The 15,960-nt window shown below is 31.9% G+C and overlaps 1 protein-coding gene across 2 annotated transcripts; it reads right to left on the reverse strand.

Annotated features, from left to right (window-relative positions):
• Positions 1 to 2,120: 2,120 nt before the first annotated feature.
• Positions 2,121 to 3,613, reverse strand: LOC145823253 (exocyst complex component SEC8-like). Of its 2 annotated transcripts, none has more exons than XM_082922843.1 (4): positions 2,902 to 3,613; positions 2,667 to 2,827; positions 2,389 to 2,468; positions 2,121 to 2,254 (listed from the first exon to the last, which is right to left on the reverse strand). In XM_082922843.1, exons 1-4 carry the CDS (start codon positions 2,921 to 2,923, stop codon positions 2,218 to 2,220), a joined length of 300 nt encoding a protein of 99 aa, XP_082778969.1. In that variant the 5' UTR covers positions 2,924 to 3,613; the 3' UTR covers positions 2,121 to 2,217. The 2 variants fall into 2 exon arrangements, with proteins under 2 accessions (XP_082778969.1, XP_082778968.1); XM_082922842.1 differs by having other exon boundaries at positions 2,389 to 2,504; positions 2,902 to 3,605.
• Positions 3,614 to 15,960: the final 12,347 nt, after the last annotated feature.

Here is a 15,960-nt window from a genome sequence, read left to right on the forward strand (position 1 = left end):
TTCCTTCAAGGTCACAACACAAAATTACACCCATAGCAGCTCACTTCAGTCCTGGTATTAACTGGAAAGGCGTAATCTGATTAGTAGGGTTTACCACTGGTTTGAATTTGATAAAATAAGTTAATTAATTTCATCATGTTTATCGTTAAGAAATGAAGAGTCTATTATAAAATTATGCTTATCACTTATTTTTTTTAAAAACAAATATGATAAAAATCATATAATTACAAACCTTTGCTACTCTGATAAGTTATTAGTGGGTCAGTGGATAATGAGAAAATTCAAAGCAAGCAATTTAACATGAAGTTAGAGGGCCACTATGAAGAGGTTCCCTGATTATTTTCTTTACTGTTTAAGTGGGGAGGGCTGGAAATGCGTGAAATGGTAATGTAAAATGTGACCTTCCATGGGTATCCAAAAATCTCCACATAATTGCTCCACTTCTAAGTTGATGCTCACTTAGCAAGAATTACATTTGGATTAGGCTAATCACACAGACACAAACAGACTTACTTGGAATTCACACTTCGGAATTCAAATAGTTCATGCCTTGTGTGAAGGACTGTTGATGAGCAAACTGCCAATATTTTATGACATGACTGTCTTATACCAGTATACTAATAACTCTACACCAGTATACTAATAACTCTAATAACTCTTAGCTTAGCTTGTTCTTGTTTTTGGCTAATATGTTATCCATGTGTGTGTGTTCTTAGATCTTCCGACTCGTATAGAGACCTAATTATAGAAGTATAATGGTTTGTTGAATCAAAGATGAGAGATTTTCTTCAATTTACATTTTGGACCGTTAGATCTCGGTTGATGCTCAAAGAGCATTTGGGCGGGAAATAAAGACAGCTTAACCATTGAAGTTGAGATGAGACAATTTAAACCATTGGATCAAAATGTATCTCTATGACATTTTATATATTTTCAAAAACCTTCTTCCCTTATTATATAGATTTCTTATCGTATTTTCTCATCTCTAAACACAGTAATTGGGTCTCAAGTGAGAAAATAAGATAACAAATGAGATTACATGTAACATTATCTGCATTCATTCGATTCAAAATCAGGAAGTTCGTTTTTTAGATAGGAAAAATCAAGAAGTTTTGGATACATAAAAACTGATTATAGGATTGGACATAAAATATATATGGAATAAAAAGTGAGCGTGTGATGCAAATTTAAAGTTGATGGAATGTAGATCACACACACTCAAAATAGATGTAGACTATTGATTTTTTTTTTTTTTTCTATGTGATTTTCTAAAGTAAATCTTCTGGATTTGTAGCATTACTATATATGAAAGACATTTTTTTTTTTTAAAGTGGGCCTCATTAGCGAATTTTATAAAATTTTATTTCATTAATGCATGTTTTATGCTCTTTTCTGTGTTTGCAACAGAATGGGATGAAAATCAACAACTATATGGGTGAGTTTAGTATTGTCTTTTACTTTGGAAAACAGAAAATAGAAGTTGACTCAGAAAATTTGCTTGCCAACTGTTTTTGAAAATTGAAGTTTTTTGAAAAAAGCTTAGTTGAATTGTTTTCACAAAAGAATGAAAACAATTGGTGTTTTTGAACTACTCATTGTTTTTGTTTCTGAAAACTTGAAAAACAGAAACAACACCCAAAATGACGACCACAATTATGGCTATCTAAAGTGATTCAAATTGATTTTTTTTTTCTTCTTCTTAATCAATCCACCCCAAAAAAAAAAAAATACAAAAACAAAAACAAAACAAAAGAAAAGTTGCTTACTCAATTGGCAATAAAGAAGGGGAATTTTGTCCAAACTAAAATCTAACAGTTATCAACACATGCATCTTCCCAAAGCATCAAAATAATTTTGGAATTAATTCCCTTTGGTTTTGTTTTCAAATTTTGTTTTAAAAAAAATGATCTGAAAACTTTGTTTGGCAATTTCTAAAAACACCCGTCTTTTAGAAAAACATTTTCAAAAACTTTTCCAAATTTTCAACAGCTGTTTTCAAACAAAAACGAAAACGATGAGTGTTTCTGAACTCCTCATTATTTTTGTTTTTGAAAAAACAAAAATTTCGAAAACCATACCTCAGCTTGAAGTTTCTGGTTCTGAGATTGGAGATATCATTATCAGCCTTGATAGCATCAAACTGTCTCTTAAGAACATTATAGTCTTTCTGTAACTGCTTTGTCTTCCACCTAGCCCTCCTGTTCTGAAACCATATAGCTATTTGTCTTGGTTGCAGCCCAAGAGCCCTTGCCAGCTGCATTTTCAAGAGAGGGGGAAGAAAAAAAAAAAAAAGGAGCCTCAAAGATACAAATAAGGAAATTACAGAGAAAAGAATGCCAAAAAGGTATGCATACAATATAAAAGAAAAATAAAGTTTTAGTTTCCTGCCTCTTTTCTTTGGAAGGAGCCTTGTTTGCAAGTCTAGCTGTTTGTACAGCAGCATCTGCAGATGCAGCTTCAGGAGTTGCCTGCAGAATCTCACATATAAGCTGTTGGCATTCACTCTATTATACAAAATTAGAAAAATAAGACTCAATGAGAACTAAATCTATGAACCAATATTTTTAATTAAATGGACAATGTTGAAATTCAGAAAATGAAAAATTTTCAATTGGTCGCTAGATTAGCACCAGAAAGCTAATGACAAATACAATGGCAGACACTACCTGCAAAACTGTCAATGAAAAGCCGATACTGTAGCCTCCAGTATCATGAGATGCATCAGAATCAGGGTTCCAATTTATCTCTGCCATTGACTTTGGTGTGTTCATGTCACTTTGTTGTGAGGATTTTGATTCTAGAAGCTCTCCAACAATAACATGTTTCTCTGAACATTTATATGGTCAAACTTAAATTCAACAAAAGGGAAAAGAATACCCAAAACTAAAGGGAAAAGAATACCCGAATATCCGAACAACAGCATCCAAAATCGAATTAAGAAGTTCCTTTGCTACAGCCTGTGCTGTTCCAATGGGAGCCATCACAGGTGAGACAGGGCTGACAGCTAATAGCGTTCCAGCCAATGATATTCCATTCTGTCGCTCTCCAAATAGTAGCTCTGTGAGACACTCATATAACTCAACAAATCAAATTATGTCGCTCTCCAAATAGTAGCTCTGTGAGACACTCATATTCTGTCGCTCTCCAATAGCGTTCCAGCATCCAATGATATTCCAGCCAATTGGCAACTGGTAGCTCTCCAAATGCCCTTTCAAATAATGCGGCCTGACCAATGCCAGCCCTTCAGCAACTAAAGTGCTCTGCATAACCTTTGATCTTGCCAGTGATAATGTCGTGAATTGTGGGACGCAATCTTTGGCTGTTACAAAGGAAAATCAAGGACGTAAAAAGATCATCCTGAGATACAAACTTATATTAAGAACACTATAAAAAATACATGTGAGACACTCATATATAACTCAACAAATCAAGAATATAATACAAAGAAAATTACACATGCAAACTATATTCACAATGGTAGCCAAATCATGTTTTCTATGATTAGTGAAATATGCAACTCACTGCATGTCTGCCAGGAGGTGGGGATGAAGAGGTAAAAACTGCTTCAATATAAACCAAACGATTAAATACCTATTTGCCCCAATCTATCACAGAAGCTGAAATTGAATGACAAAAATAGGAGTTAAAAATATGTTCCACTAATTAAATACCTATTTACCCCAATCTACCACAGAAGCTGTGGGAGTTACACTTACCGATTCAAGAAATTCATTCACGATAGAGAGAGAGTTCGAGGTTTTAGTTATGTATTCAAACAATTAGTAGCAACTAACTTGCGCATTATTCAGGGGAGCAATAATTCAGAAATCATAAAATCAAGATTCCTTACTTTGATGAAGAATCAAGAGAAGTTCCACACATTTGATTTGAGGGAATAATAATTCAATAATCTTGCAACAATGATAATTTATAATAGAAACTCCAAACATAATGAAAAGAATGTTAACTGAACAATCAAAAGAGATCCACACCCAAAAGTGATTTCACTTTATTGCTTTGCAAATGCCCAACAAAATGCCACTCAATGTCCTTAGGAAGCTGCAAAATGTTCAACAATTTCAATATCAAGCATCTTCTTACTCCACACAATCTCAATTCCAAAACAAACTTCTAGAGAGAGAGAGAGAGAGAACCTGAGGTGCTTTTTCGATGATCTCTTGGACATAGTTCTCGCCGAAACAGCGATGACCAGAGTCGTAGACTTGGCGGATGAGAGAGATGGGCTTGGTTTTGCTCACTGCAACCACCCTCACATCATCGGCTATGCGGCCTGATCTCTCAGCAGCCTGGCGGACTCGGTGGAGCACCGCTCGCAGAGCCGTCGAGGCCGCACCCTCCACGGCGGTAGCAGCCATCATCACCATTATTTTGATTTCTCTATCTTTTCTGGTGGTTCGGAGTCACTCTCCGACAAATGTGGAATCTCCTTCACCCGATAGAGAGAGAGTTCGAGAGCAGCGCCAAAGCATCGAACATTGAAAAAGAAATCGAAACAGAGGGAGAGTGGAGAGATAGAAATCGAGGAAATCTTACCTTGCAAGCCGAGCGATGAGGGAGGGTTGTAAGGGGAGGAGTGAGCAGCGTCAGTATGAAGAGGGAAGAAGAAGATCAGAGAGGGCGAGAGAGGTAAAGAGGAAATGGGGAGAAGACGTGGCTGAGAACAGAGTGGGAGAGAGAGAGAGAGACGTGGGTAGGTGGAAGGCTGAGGGAGAGATGTTTAAGCGGGAATCACATTGTCCTTTATCATGATCTGTACCATTAATATATTCTTAGAACTGATCTTGGCCATTGGATCAAAATGTATCTCACATACATTTTGATACATTTTTCAAAAACCTTTGTGTCTTATTATATAGATATGTACATATATCTGAAAACATGTACATATAAAAGCATTAAAAATAATTAAAGTCCTGAGTTTTGCTAAAAGTTACCAGTCTGTTTTGTATTTGGGTTTTTATTTTAAATTAAGCATCATTTTCATATTATTTTTAATTGTGTAATAAGAATTTTTGAAAATTCAAAAGCAATTCTTCTCTCATTTCTTAAAAAGCGAGTTTTTTTTTTTTGGAAAAAAAAACATTTTGTTTATTAGTATTATTATTATTATTATTATTATTATTATTATATGTTCTCATTCTTGTGTACAATTAATCTTCACTTAATTTTGAGTATGGCCATTTATTCATCTGTGTTGGCATCCCATATCCGTTATGAACCATGTTCAGCATATACTTGCAAGATGACACTTCAATTGCAGACATGCCTCGTGGAGCTCAAAGGGGCAATTCGTGAGTCGAATTGTTGGGTTGGGGTAATAATGAAAAATGTTTCAAAGTGGGAGTTGGGTCACATGTTTAGTATGATATTAGAGTTAGAGATGTGTAGATATAATGAAGGATATATATATATAGAGAGGGAGAGGGGGGTGTGTTTTGGGTTAAAATTTAAAGGAATAAAATAAATTTGTAGAGTCAATTGTCAAATTGAACTGCATAACAGACAATACTTTCAGATGTGAGTTAAGTTTGAAAGATTAAATTTTCACTCTTGTTAATGCATCAACCAACTTAAAAATGATATGGAATAATAACAAAATTTATTAGTATTATTGATATTTGGATTCCTTCAAAAGACAAGAAATGTTTGACTGTCAAAGAGAGAGAGAAAGAGATCTTATAATGTGATTTTGATAGAGCCATTATATATATAAATAATACCACAATTGAAACAGCCAACCTTTCTCCAGCAGAATTGATAGACTAATCACACTGTGGGCGGCCAAAGTGGGAGACACGAATATATATGATGGCTAGACAAAGCTTATATATTTTATTAGGGACTTCCAATTATTATAATATCCATTAATCATTGCAAATTGGATATTTTATTACCAAGCCAATAAATAATAATAACATCATACATATATATCTTTCAAACAACTATTGGCCATTGTCACTCGGTTATTTTGTATATAAAAATATAGAAACTAAATGATGTCACGAACTAGTCAATTTGGGTTTTTCCAATTGATTAGAGCTTATGACTCTTTAAATTTTAAAAGTGAATTAATTGTTAGTAGTTTCATTCTATCATCATGATTGAGGTTATTTTTTAAATTAAAATTCTATAATTACTTTTTATATATAAGATGAAAAGTTATACATACTCGAGAAAGTAAAGTTCCTGATGTCCTCACCAACGGTAGACATAGAGTGCGTAGGCATAAACTACGCTCTCTAAATTTGTCAAAATCTTAATTAATTTCATAAAATTTTAACAACCTTGCTACACACCCCCACTGGGGTCAACCCCCAGTGACGTGGGCTTCCCCCATTGGCCAGTTTTTTCTTTTTTTTTTTTTTTTTTCTTTCCTTCCGATCCCCCAGTGCCACGTGGCACTGGGGGTGGCTTTTACTGGGGGTCTCGCGCATTTCTGAAATTTTAATATTTGGGAGAGTTTAGGGAGTCAAATTTACAATTTTTTTTGACTAAAATCTATAAAAAGATAAAATAGATTAAAATAATTAATAAGACAAAATGTCATATCAAACTCATAATTATTTTATTTTTTCTCTCACAAATATCACATCCAACTACCAAAAAAAAATAGAAAAATTGGTCTAAGATCCTCTCCCAATTTTAGTAATGGAAGAGATCCATAATATTATATTATGATGTCTAAGGTCCCTCAACTTCCACACCAATATATCACAGAGAAAATTAACTCTCTCAAGTCAATCCTTTTTTTTTTTTTCTATCTGTCTAAACTCTGTCTTCTTCGCGGAGGCAGATCTTGAGTTGGACCGTGCCATTTGGTCTGGGTGTCCAAGCTGGTAAATATGGAGATTCAGGTTCCATTGTTCCAGGTCGGTGGTTCCGCCATGCAAGGTAATGGTCCAGCGGTGCTATTGATTTCCGTTCCCGCACGAGGTGAGGCGTGGATTTATTCCTACACATGCTAGCTGGTTGATGGCACCATAGGAGACGATCCTTCTTTCTTGGGTTCAGCCAATCGCCAGTGGAATTCATAAATGCTTTGGTTGAATCTCAAAGTAGAAATTTGAAGCTTGTAGCAGGGGAAGCAAGTCGTAGTGACGAAAAAAGCTCAGATTTCTTCAATCAACCATGGTAAACTCATCTGCTACTTGCTGCTGATTAAGTTCGTGATTGATACTTTCTTATATAGGAGTCATGATTATTTATTTATTTATTTATTGTGGATTAAACAGGGTTGAAGATGCTGTTATTCATTATCTGAATCACAAGCCAGTTACAGATGGTCTTGGAGGCACATGAACTAGGGATCATGGAGATAAATTTAGAATTTCTCTGGAAATAAATTCCGAAGTCAGAGAAATTTGGTTAAAACACATTCCGAAGTCAGAGAAATTCTGAAGTCAGAGAAATTCAAAATTTCTCTGGAGCAAGGTCAATGGAAACAAGACAACCTTTTCATTTCCATCTGAACTGCAATTGATGGTTTATGGAAGCAGAAATAAAAGAATGCATGATAAATAAAACAAAGCAAATGCTTTCAATATAGACATGAATATGATATGACGCAAGAAGAAATATGACAACTAGTAAGAAATTTGGGAAGCAAAAAGGTCTAAGAAAGCAGATATGACACAAAACTTTAGGTGAAAAGATTGAAGAAACTATAAAGCAGTGTTAGTTAATTATTATACGAAGGGCTCAAGAAAGCTTATTCAGAACTGCATTGTTTCACTAATGTTTCTATAACAATTCAAGCAGCAATTCCCATGCCTGTTCGTAACATTTCCTAAATAATTCCAATCAAATTTTTTAGAAAACTCATTTCCAACCATGGACATGTTACTAATATGGTCCAAAACACAACCCAGTGTTCAATTGATGACCAAAATAACATTTTTTTATTCAAGATGGAGAGAAATTCCGAAGTGCAGAGAAAATTGTTCAAAACACAGAGAATCCATAGAAATTCAAAATTTCTTTGAAGAGAAATTCTGAAGTCCAGAGAAATTTGGTTAAAACACAGTAGAGAATCCAGAGAAATTTAGAATTTCTCTGGAGAGAAATTCCGAAGTCCAGAGAAATTTCCAGAATTTCTCTGGAGAGAAATTTTCCAGTTGAATTTTCTCTGGTTGAATTTTCTCTAGATTGATGCTGAGGGACCTTAGACATTATAAAAATATTGAATGTTTTTTATGCTATAAAATCATAATACCAGGGACCTTAAAAAAAAAACCCCAAAAAAATTTAACTATCTTCCTAAACACAAAAATTTTAACCTACTAAAATAGTTAAAAACTAAAATAGTCTATTAAAATAACTAACTTCCCAAATGAGACATTTATAAAATAAAATAAAATAAATTAGTATTTAACCTCCCCAAAAACATATATATATATATATATATTTAAAAACCGTATCAAAGTTTACAAAAAGCCTTATTAGCCAATATAATTTTGAGTATTTAAAAAGAAATAGTATTTTGACGTCCCAAAATTTATGTAACTTTTACTTGAGTTCCACAAAAATTTAATAATTTTATCTTATTAGTCAATTTTTTGAACAATTTCTGAGTCTGTTACTATCCTCACCAGCTGAGAAGCCAAACGGTGTCACGAGCTCTCCTTCGAATGGGTGCACCTAATTTTGACTCTCAAGGACATTCGCTTTCTCAATATTCCATTAGTGACGTAACTAGAGACTAGAGTTATTCAATTGCAATTTTTGAACATCATACACATGCATATTCTGATATATTTTGAGATGTAGGTTTAAAGTCAATTTTTTGATTTATTTATTTATTTATTTAAAATATATAAATAAATAAAAATAGAACAATAATATGATTCAAAAAAAATCAAAAACATAAAAAAATTGACTTTTAACTAAAATAGGCCAGAGGCCCTTCTACCTGTCTTGGAAAAATTGGGAAGTTACCAACTAATTCCCCCATCAAAATTCTATGTTGTCCCTGTTTTGGACTTGCCCATCAATCTTTCCCTCAATTTTTTACCTAATCCATTGACCAGATAGGTTAAAAAAAGTTAAAAAATAAATTGATGAACAATCCCAAATTGACTTGAGGATGGGTGATTGGACCCTCCCTCAACACCAATTCTTTATTTTTATTTTTTATTTATCAAAATGAGTAATAATTTGGACCAAAAACTTCATTTGATATAGTTCACTTTAATAGTAAGAATAACTTTTACATTCCCATTATCGCCTCCCTCTCCTCTTCCTTCACCACCACCACCAATGTTTTCCACTCCTATTGCTACAATAAAATCACGAACTCTATTGAATAACATTGCACATTTCTTTATCTAGTCAATCCATACTATTTCAAACACAATCTAGTATAGTCGAGCCACCATAATTGGCCACATACACCACTTGCAACATCACGAGTCAACCAAAACCACGAACCACCACGCCTTATCATTACCATGTTGTTGGTGTGTTCTATTAAAGATGATGACATGAATAAGATCAAGTTCAATAAAAAAATTTGTACAATAAGACCGTTGGATATTTGATGAAATGTTTGGTATCGACTCAATTTAATTAAAAAAATTAAATTCCTCTTTATTTGATATAAGTTTGATGAAAAGGTTGACAATGTGCAAAATTGTTATGTTTTCATCAAATTGACGAAAGAACTAATAATGCACCATGCATTATAGGCTACACTTACAAATAAGAATAAATGGATGAAATGATAAAATTGCACTCATTATTATTATTATTATTATATTCTATTTAATTAATTATTTGATATGACAACCAATAATTTAATAAACTCTAATAAAGTTAATTAATAATTAATAATTATGAACTTTTGATATTAAAATAATAAATTAACGCAAGATATGAAAAAATAATAGGCATAGAATTATTGGTGTGGCCTGGTGGTCGTAACAAACTTTTGGCTAAATAAGACATGTGAAGAGCCTTTTGTCGCAAAAATAGATTAACCGATTTATAAGAACGGGTTAATCGGCGAGTATATCACCACAGGGTCGCAACAATACTTTATTACCGTTTGACCTTGGGAAAAATTTGAGCCTTTCAAAAGTATTCATAGCATGATAGAATATGTATTAATTTTTAATTTATTACATATTTAATGATGGTAGATCTAATTCTTATGTCACATTATTGTAGGTAGGAGTCTGCGCGGTGTGGATCGGTGCGGTTTGAGAGTAAAATATAAACCGTATGACGGGTGGCGGATTGATAAAAGTGTCACTAGAATTTGTCATTTTCCTTATCAAAAACCGGTGGTTCGGTTGGCAAATAATGGCAGATTTGCCTTAACGGTTCGGGCGGATTGGCGGTTTATTAAAAGTATAATTCAAATTACAAAACTTAAATCAAAGAGTAAAAAAAAAACAAGAGGTACCATGATGTTAAGCATCTTGCGAAGCTTTGTTCTGATGCAGCAAGTGTAGTAACAACATGATAATATCAACGACTATGCCATCAGTTCATTACAAACATTTGCGGAAGGTACAATGATCAAATACAATATATAAAATTAATATCATTCAGGGTTTACAACATATTGAAAATGTTTACTGTTGAAAAGTATTTAGATTGAAAAGTGAGCTGATGCAAGTTTGCAACATGGCCAGAAAAAAAAAAAAAAAAAGATTGAAAAGTGAATTGGAATCCAACTTTATTTTGGATTATTGATATCTTGAATTCCCCTCGAGCAGTAATGTAATACTATATTCTAAGGTATAGAACAACAAGCAAACTTAAGTAAAAAAGAATTTTTAGAATCTTATAAAACATGATTTAATAGCAATGCGGGTCGGTGCGGTTTGGAAGAAAAATAAAAACCGGCGGATTGATAAAAGTGTCACTAGAATTTGCCATTTTTTTTACCAAAAACCGGTGGTTCGATTGGTAAATAATAACGAATTTGCCTTGGCGGTGCGGTTCGGTACGGTTTCGGTGGTTTCGACGGTTTGGGCGGTATTATGCACACCCCTAATTGTAGGTAAATTTGTGAATATAAATGTGTAAATCTTTAATATTACTCCCGTATAAATTAGTTGTTCCCACTTAAAAGATTTGTCTATTTAGTTCTATTTTTAAAACAATAATTATAACTTGTAATTAGTAACTTAGTATATACGATAAAAGAAATATTACATTATGATTTAAAACTTATAATTTATTCATAATGACATCATAATTAAATTGAATCTTACATAAATAAATGGGCAAACTTTACTTTATCCCCTTATAGTTTAGACCATGTGCGGATTACCCCTAACATTCGAATATCACCACATAATCCCCTGTGGTTGATGGACTAAAATGCACAGTTAGTTTTTCCATCTATTCTCACAGACTGTGCAGTACACGTAAGTGTGGTGCAGTTGGACATGAAAATATAATTTTTCCTCCGAATTAAATGATTAAAATGCCCTTATCTTTATCATCAATTTCCAAAGAATACCCTCATATTATTTTCTTCATCTTCATCACCAGATCTGGAAATGTGATGATTTTGATTTTGATTTTGTTTTCTTTCTCCGAACCCGACGGCGTTTGGCCAGAGAGTTTCCAAATCTAGATCCGTCGAGTGCAGAAGCAAGAGCTTTTACTAGGTTTCATCCTCATCCTCATCCTCTTCATCTTCTTACTGGGTTTCATCTTTAATTGAAGAAAATATCCACCAGCATCTATTTGATTCTTCTGTCCAATCCAGTCAACCTAACACAAACATATTTATTCAGCATGAAGAAAAACAGAAAAATTTGGACGGTAGCCCCCAATTTTAGTTGGTTGTGATCAAGTATAGTTGGCTGTGGTGATTGAAGAAGAAGCAACCGATTAAAAAAATTTTTAGTTATTCAATTTTCTTAAGATTGGTAAGTTTATTTGGTTTATCTAATTTTGTTGGTACTGACACGAAGATGAAATAGAATATATATAGTGGTTGATCCTGGTTCATTTTCATTGTTGGATTTCTATTAGTGCAATCTTAAAGGGCAGCTTTGTTGATTATATTGTGGTCACATGTTAATTGTTTGTTGTGCAAAAGCCAACTATTCACCATGCTCACCAATTGAAGAAGTAAGTCGGCAGGATCATCATTGAAATCAAAGACGATTATATATATATATATATATATATTTAGCCACAAATTATATATATTGGATTACACTGGAAAGTTTGCTAATTTATTCCATTTCTTCCTTCTTCTTCTTTTTCTTTCTCTCTCTGTTTCTCTTTCTAGATTGATGTATTATTATCATAAGAAATTAAGAGAAAGAGAACAAAATCAAAATCATCACATTTCTTCTACTGTAAATGTGATGATTTATTTTGTGACTAAGAATGTGATGATTTTGTGTAAATTGATGTAATGATTTTTAGAAGGACTTTTGTGATCTAAAAGCAAAATGATTTTGTAACTCTTAGACTATTACAAGAGAGGAGAAGTTGAAATGTCAACAAAATCCCACCTCAAGAACAAAACCAATTTGAAAATATGATATCCGGTGATGAACAATTTAGTTTAATAACATTGCAAGGATGCGGTTTAGATACTTCATTTGATTTTTACTTCACTGTAAGGGTTATATATACAAGGGTAAATTGGTCTTTTTACGTCTGTCATTAACAGTGTTAACTGTGCACTTTACTCCATCAACTACAGGGGTTATGTAGTGATATTCGAACGTTAGTGGGGTAATCTGCACATGACTTAAATTATAGGAGGTAAAGTGAAATTTATCCTAAATAAATTTGTGACAAATCAAAAATTATCTTATAACATACTAAAATTATTGTAAGCGAATTGTGAAATTTTTTTAAGAGACTCAATCCTTTTTCTTTTGGACAAAGTTTCCATTTAATCCATTAATTGAACTCTCGGTTTAACTTTTAACATTTAGGGCATGTTTGTTTGGGTGGACATGAGGTTGGAATTGGACTAATAGTCTAATAAAATTATTAATCCGATGTTTGGTTAAACAATTGAAGCAAGGATTAATTATTTTAAACTTGACTATTAGTTAAGATATGATACATAATCTAACGGATTCTTAGTCCTAGGACTATTAGTCATGAAAATGCTAATCCAGTCCATCCAAACAAACATGACCTTAGTGATCATATCATCCATATCGGTAATCGCAACATCAAGGCATATATTTGTTGTAAAAAAAATAAAAGATAAGATATGCTTTTAAGAATATATTGACTAATTTTTTAAAATTAAATGTAATTTAATTAAAGAATTATTGTTATTCAATCAATTTAAATGATCTATTATAAAACCATACAAAATAAACCCTCGGAATCAATAAAATAGGCCTAGAGTGGCTCAAATCTGATCACCTAAATTTCAATTTAATGAATGAATTTAGTTAGAGTAATATTACTCTCATTCAAAATTTGGAACTCTTATATCATTTTCCTTTATTTGATTGAAAAATACTAAAAAGTCCACTTAAGTATTTTAAATTTATCCCGAATAAAAGTTATATAATTGCCTATTGAATTTATATAATATAACATTTATATATAAAATAAATTTGAACAAAAGATGACAATTTTCAAAAAATTCTCAATGGGTAATTTTAAATTTGTAGTATTAATCAGTGTGTATGGTTTTAATTTTCTATAAATTAAATATTTTATTTTTTGTATTTTTTTTAGTAAAAATTTTTAAAATTTTAATTTATTTTTGTTTTTTTAGATACATCTTACTTAGATATATCTAAATAAATATTTATGAAAAAATATTTTAAAAAATTAATAAATACACAAAAATATGAAAATGTACTGAATTTTTATATTATTTTTTTTTTGGTATTTTTGGTATTTAGTGAATTTTTTAAAGATTTTTTTATAAATATTATACTTTTTAAGTGTATTATATTAAGTGTGTTTAAAAATTAAAAAATTTATTTAAATTATTAAAAAAATTTAATAAAAATAAAAAAATATATATATAAAAAACAAAAAATAAATATTTCTAAAAAATAAATTTTAAAAAACAAAACCAAACAGAGTGAATGAGTTTTTGTATTAGCAATCCGTAAACTTCCCTCTTTCCTATGATTTTTATGACGCTGTAAGATTCTCACCTACGTGGCGCAATCTATGCCTAGGGGTGCAATTTTGGCCAGCGGCTTGTGGGTGGTTTGAAACTCGCCCGCGACCTGAGGTGGGCCCGGCCTGTTAAGGCCCGAGTCCAAGCTCAGCCTGAGACCATAGGCGAGGGCCTGGGCCATCTTTTTGAAGCCCGGCCAAGCCCGTGGTCCGCCCATGGGCCCGCTCAAGGCCCGCACCGAGGCCCAGTGTTATTTTTAATGGAAAATAATAAAATTTTGATAGAAAAAATTTTAAAAAATAAAAAAAAAAATTATTTAGGCCCGCCCAAGCCTGCCCAAAGCGCCAGCCCAGGGGTCCCGCCCACTTGCCCGGCCATAGTCCGAATATCCCTGGGCCTAGGCCTAGCTTTTTGGCCCGTGGGCCGTCTCGGCCTGGCCCGATTTTTTGGTAGGAGCCCGTAAGGCCCGACATAGGCCCGGTCAGGCCAAAATTACACCATTATTATGTCGTAGTTCCTGCATAAAACAACGGCATCATCGACAGCTTAGCTTAAAGGGGATGGGGATACTGTTGTGTCTCAGATATGCTCTTTGGGAAAGGTTGTCCTAAGTATTTTTTCGATAATCTGAATTGTTCATATTGTAAGGTTTATTAATAATATTATTTATGTAAACAATCAAGTTAATCGGATATTCAAAACTCTATGATTAGGTCCTAATTGTTTTTAAAAATTTATGAAAGTTATGTTAACCGTTAATTTTTATAAAAATAAATATGTTTTGATTATAGGATTACAGATATCCAATCAACTTAATCTGTTGTATTAATAATTCATTCAATAAATCTTACAATTTAAACAATTCAGATCATCAAAAAATATTCAGGACAACCTCTCACAAAGGACACAACAATAGTTACTGTGCCTAAGATACAACAATATCCCGAGTTCAGTTTTAAAGGATAAATACACTCATGCCTCCTGACAATTACATCATATCTTATCTGGTTTTAATAATTATACTAATTTCATTTATTTTCACCCTGTTAAGTTTATATAAAAGACATTAGTCAGGTGTAAAAATAATTATATTACTCTTTGATTTGTATTGTGAAAAGATAAAAATATTCATAAACTAAGAAATCTCATTCATTGTCGACATGAGCAAATTACACTTATTTCTCTTGAGATTATATATATATATATATATTATCAATGACTCATATATATTTTAGCATTATTTAATAAAATTCTTAAATTTTATGAAAAATTAAATAAATCCCTTAAATTGCTAAGGAATTATTAAAACATTTAATGGCAAAAAACCCCCCTTAATTTTCATGATAAAATACTCAAATATAAACAATATCTCTAGAATTAAAAAAAAATCAAATAATAAATGAATTACTTAAAATGATAAATTTTACATTATTTATGTAGTGTTGAATAAGTTTTGAATTAAATTAGTAGGATTTATCGAAATAAATGGATTTTTTTTTTCCCGAGAATTTGCATTACTCATTTATTTATATGTAAAAAAAATATTATTTTATCTTTTCTCAATCATATATTATTCTCAAATTTTAATTTTTATCTTTGAGTCATTAAACTTGTAGTCGATGCATTTTTTTTTTAAAGTTAATATTTCTTACATGATTAAAAAAAATTAAAAAATAAATATAGAAGCGAAAAAAAATAACCTCCCCTGAGGTTACTGGCAATTAAACCAAACTAATTCATTATAAAAATTAATCTTAACCTTAAATACACTAAATTTAATTTATCCTGTTAAATATACATGAAATTATTATTTATTTTTTTATAAAATTTTCAAAATATAAATGTAATTTCTTGACCCTATT

Source organism: Camellia sinensis, chromosome 4 (assembly GCF_055761805.1).
Source record: "Camellia sinensis isolate YWXY chromosome 4, ASM5576180v1, whole genome shotgun sequence".
Taxonomy (NCBI): Eukaryota; Viridiplantae; Streptophyta; class Magnoliopsida; order Ericales; family Theaceae; genus Camellia; species Camellia sinensis.